Below are 4,356 nucleotides of genomic sequence, written 5' to 3'. Positions count from 1 at the left end.
TATATATAAATACACATTATAATTAGTGTATCTGCATACATTTATTATAATTATATGACAAAATGTAATATATAATTAATAGTATTATTTAGTTTGCCAATAACTTTCTGCACCTCATGAGATACTATTGCAGATGCGTTAAGTGATTTAACACAACATTTTTAACGATTTAATCTCATTCTTGAGACCGAGCATTATATGCTACGAGAAAATAGCTATGAAATAAGGAGTAGAAACACATTTCAATTTAAATGATACATTTCAATTTAAAATGCTCTCGACAGCACAAGTCTAGTCAGTATTCATAGTTGATTTAAGACTATAGCATAGTTTTAAACTGTCATAAACCAATCATTTAGCATTTTAACATGTTATTTATAATGATCTTGAAATAAGAACAGATTATGAATACTGACCTATGAAATGTGAAAGAGAAAAAGAAATTATGATTTTGAGAGAATCAACCAAAGCACGAATTTTAAATGAAGTGTCTGTTAAAAAAATAAAATGATTTGATTCTTTAAAAGATGCGAAGAATGGTGAGGTAAGGCGAAATGCGAGGCATAGTATTTACATAAAAATTTAGATTGTTTATATTGTTTTGATATGTAATAAGATGAATGACGAGATACCAGATTATATAAAAGCATGTTAGTCTTTCCGCTCATAGGTCAGACAAAAAAGATTGATAATTTTGTTTGTAATGTTAACATGAAGTATCAATGTTTTTTACTCAATAAAAAGACCAAGCGAATAAATTATTATAAAAATAAAGTGATGGAAAACCAAATATTTCGAAAATCAGTATGAAGGATACAATTATTAAAAAGTCAAACAATTTTAGAATTTTTTTACAAAAAAATATAATATTTATATAACTGTTTAATACTACTAGTGTTAAAATATTACTCGATAAGTTTTAATTGTCGGTTATGTTAATCAGAATTTGGTCAAAGTTAATTTGGCCTAAAATTATATTCAAAAATTATATTTGATTTTATATTAAATTTTCTTCTCTTTTTTTTTTTTGAAACTGCGATAATGTTTAAATATTGAAATAATAAAAAATGAGAAAACGTGATTAAACTAATGGTGAACAGAATTGGAAAATTTTTAATGTCCGCTTCTTATGCATCTATAGTTGCTGCATTATGTTGACACTTTTATTAATATTTTTTTTTAATAAATTTTTGAAAACATTATTTATTTATTATAATATTTTATTATTAACATTTTTTGTTTTATTATTAACATTTGCTGATATTTTCTATCCGATCGAATAGAAACATTCTGATTGATGTTAAGAATTATATTTATATCATTCGAATTAACATCGTATTATATATAAGGAAATTATGTATAAGGAAATTAATTATTGTTTCTTGTTAAAAAATATTATTATATTTTAGATATCATTAAGTAAATTCGTAATCAAGTTTTTTACACTGCTAATTTATAAATTAAATACATTTTTATGTCATATTAGTTATTATGTACCCATTTAAATATAATTTCTATATAATTGCTTTCAGTATGTAATAAGACTGTTTATAAATTCTATATAAGTAATTTACAGTTTTATTAACATGTTCCGTGTTGTGCCAATTTTAAATAACTTGTCATCATTTTTTTGTATTTATTATATTTGTTAGATTTCGTAATGATTAAAAAATTACAAAAATTTTATATAAAGAAGGTCTAATGTATATATATATATATACACACATGTACACATGCGCGCGTGTATATAAGTTGTATTGCAATAAACATATATTTTCTATTACAGTGAATTTTGCGAGCGAATTATCTTATGCAATTCCCTTATATGGTCGTGTAGCATCACGGGTAAAACTAATATGACTTTTGAAGAAGCTTTACAATGCGAAGAAAATGCAAAGAGAAGCTTGAAAGAATTTCCAATGGAGGTATAATATAATTTTATATAATCTATATTGTATTAATATGTATATTCTTGTAAAATGATCTTATTTCACATTTTTTTTTAGCTAAGAATCCCTATACTATATCTTGCTAGTAAAACAAATAGATCGTCTTTCAACGAGATGATTGAAGATGTTTACCAATTTGCGAGAGATCGTTATTTTGTAGGAGAAATGGTAGAGGCTAGTTTTACTGAAGATGCTTGGTGTAACTGTCACATTCTTCAAGTTATCGTACCTACAGAACAGCAAATTAAGGCATATATGAATGAAAATGGCAGGTAAATAATTTAATTCAATTCTGTTAAACTATTTTATTAATTTTTTAAATTAAATGTCTATTTTATTTTGTGCTGTTATTTCATAAGTCTACAAGAACATTATTATCATCCACCAGCGAAGTTATTTCGCTATGAAGTAGAGCAATTAGATTCGGGAGATTCTGACATTAGCCAGATAATGATAGTAGAAGCATCTCAGGTCAGAAGACGAAAACAACATTACAGCAGAGATCGTAATAAGATATTTCTTCGTCAACTCTCTGAACAAAATGATAATGGTATATGGGTCGTCAAGGTTAATATAAAATTGTTAATATAAAATTATAATCTTAATATAAAATTATATTTGAAGAGGTGAGAGATATTTTTGCGTTCTTGTAATATTACTTTTTATTATATCGTTATATAGGAAAGCGTTTTGGAAAAATACGGGATTAGTAAAGTACGTTTTGATACTATATTTGCTGGAACACTCCCAGATTTTACAGTACGTATAAAAAAATCCGTTAAGCAAAAACAAGAATGTATAGATAAATTTCTTACCTCGAATTTATCGAAACCAAAAATGGAGAAAATGGATCCTTTGAAAAAAATGAATGATACTGGTATGAAGAAATATCGGAAGCCAAGGTAAAAGTTGTTTGTTAAAAGTCTTCTACATTTAATATATTTTTTAAATATTTTTTAAATATCTGAAATATTTTTATTAATAGAATGAATGGTAAATTCAAAGAAGAACTTAAAGCAAAAGCCTTGGAAGAGAAAGCGAAACGTAAAGAAGAAAGAGCGTTAAAAAGCGAGTATAAAAAGGAGAAAAAACAAAAGTTAGCGGCTTTAGCTGCATATATGAAACAATGGAACAAACCAAGAGAAGATCTTGAGTGTGAAGATCTTAGTCCTATTCCTGAATCCACTGTTATTAAGTGCAACGTACCAAACGAGAAATTCGGAGATTTTGTTATGATTTCGGAATTTCTTGATTTTTTTAATGAAGAATTAGAGGTGCCTGTATATTTTTCGGGAGGTTTTAATTTGGAATTATTAGAGAAGGCATTATTGACCAAAGAAGCATCCGGTCCTTGGAGTGATCTTTTACAACTATTATTGTCAAATATATTTAAATACCAAGCTGGAGAGGATAATGAGATTGATGCACAAGCACCTACTTTGTTGGATGACATTAGTTCTTATGAAGATGCATCATCGATGGCAAAAGCCATTAAACTCGCTACAATGGCTTCTAGGTGGTGCCCCACTTATCAAGGATGTAAATTATCAGAACTTACATTAGATCATGTAACTCTAAGCGAGATTTTGAGGCAACATTTATTAAGTTCTGGAGGACGCATAAGCGAAGCCGCTTCGAAATGGCGATATTCTCAAAAAGGTATGTATAATTGTGTTTGATATTATACTTAATATATTTTCTATAAAAACATTGTTTGTTGTAGGTGGTTATACAAATTTTGATGAACCAGCTCTTCTTTTGAGGTTAAATGAAGGTTATCTTTTGCGATTGTTGGGTCATCGAAATGTCTGCGAGCTTGAGTTAGATGACAAAATAAAGATCGTCACGTGTTTGATCAATCAGTTGCTTACGTTCGCATCAATACGAGATGCAATTGAGGAGCGATATGATAAATTGCATCAAGCAAGAAGAGAATTAAAGTTGTTCTTGCTTGCTGAACAGAAAAAAGAAAAGGAAGAGAAAGAAAAAATGCGAGAACGCGAGAAGGAAGGAAAACTTGAAGAAGAAGAACCGAAACTGAAAAAGATAAACCGTGGTAATTATGAGGAAGAAAAGAAAAAAGAATATGAAAATAAACTAAAGGAACTGCAACAAGCATCAAGGGATGACAAGATGATGATTTACTTGGGTGCAGATCGAGCTCATCGAAGATATTGGAGATTTATATCTATACCAGGTATATTTTACATTGTTGTAATCTATCAAATATTGAATACCCAAATCTGAGAGAAAAGATTCAATATTTTATATTTCTTATTAACTCTACATGTAATTAAATATATATTACTTTGAATTTAAAATTTATTTTGTATTATTTTTTCTTTTATATCATTGCATTTATTTGATTATGCGTTAATAATCATTATAATTCGGAAAATATATAAAA

The 4,356-nt window shown here is 27.5% G+C and overlaps 1 protein-coding gene across 3 annotated transcripts in view; it reads left to right on the top strand.

Moving 5' to 3' along the window:
* LOC108686768 (bromodomain adjacent to zinc finger domain protein 1A) overlaps nucleotides 1-4,356 on the top strand; it is an 11,101-nt gene that overhangs the window by 1,694 nt on the left and 5,051 nt on the right. For all 3 annotated transcript variants that reach the window (XM_018192229.1, XM_018192228.1, XM_018192227.1), the window contains exons 2-7: nucleotides 1,787-1,925; nucleotides 2,007-2,221; nucleotides 2,309-2,516; nucleotides 2,631-2,851; nucleotides 2,935-3,608; nucleotides 3,673-4,146. In XM_018192229.1, coding sequence (XP_018047718.1) covers nucleotides 1,787-1,925; nucleotides 2,007-2,221; nucleotides 2,309-2,516; nucleotides 2,631-2,851; nucleotides 2,935-3,608; nucleotides 3,673-4,146 — 1,931 coding nt within the window. The remainder of the gene's footprint in view (nucleotides 1-1,786; nucleotides 1,926-2,006; nucleotides 2,222-2,308; nucleotides 2,517-2,630; nucleotides 2,852-2,934; nucleotides 3,609-3,672; nucleotides 4,147-4,356) is intronic.

Source organism: Atta colombica, unplaced genomic scaffold (assembly GCF_001594045.1).
Source record: "Atta colombica isolate Treedump-2 unplaced genomic scaffold, Acol1.0 scaffold189, whole genome shotgun sequence".
In the NCBI taxonomy this organism is placed as follows: domain Eukaryota; kingdom Metazoa; phylum Arthropoda; class Insecta; order Hymenoptera; family Formicidae; genus Atta; species Atta colombica.
Note: the sequence above shows the minus strand (reverse complement) of the source record. Positions and strands in the feature narration are given on the sequence as shown.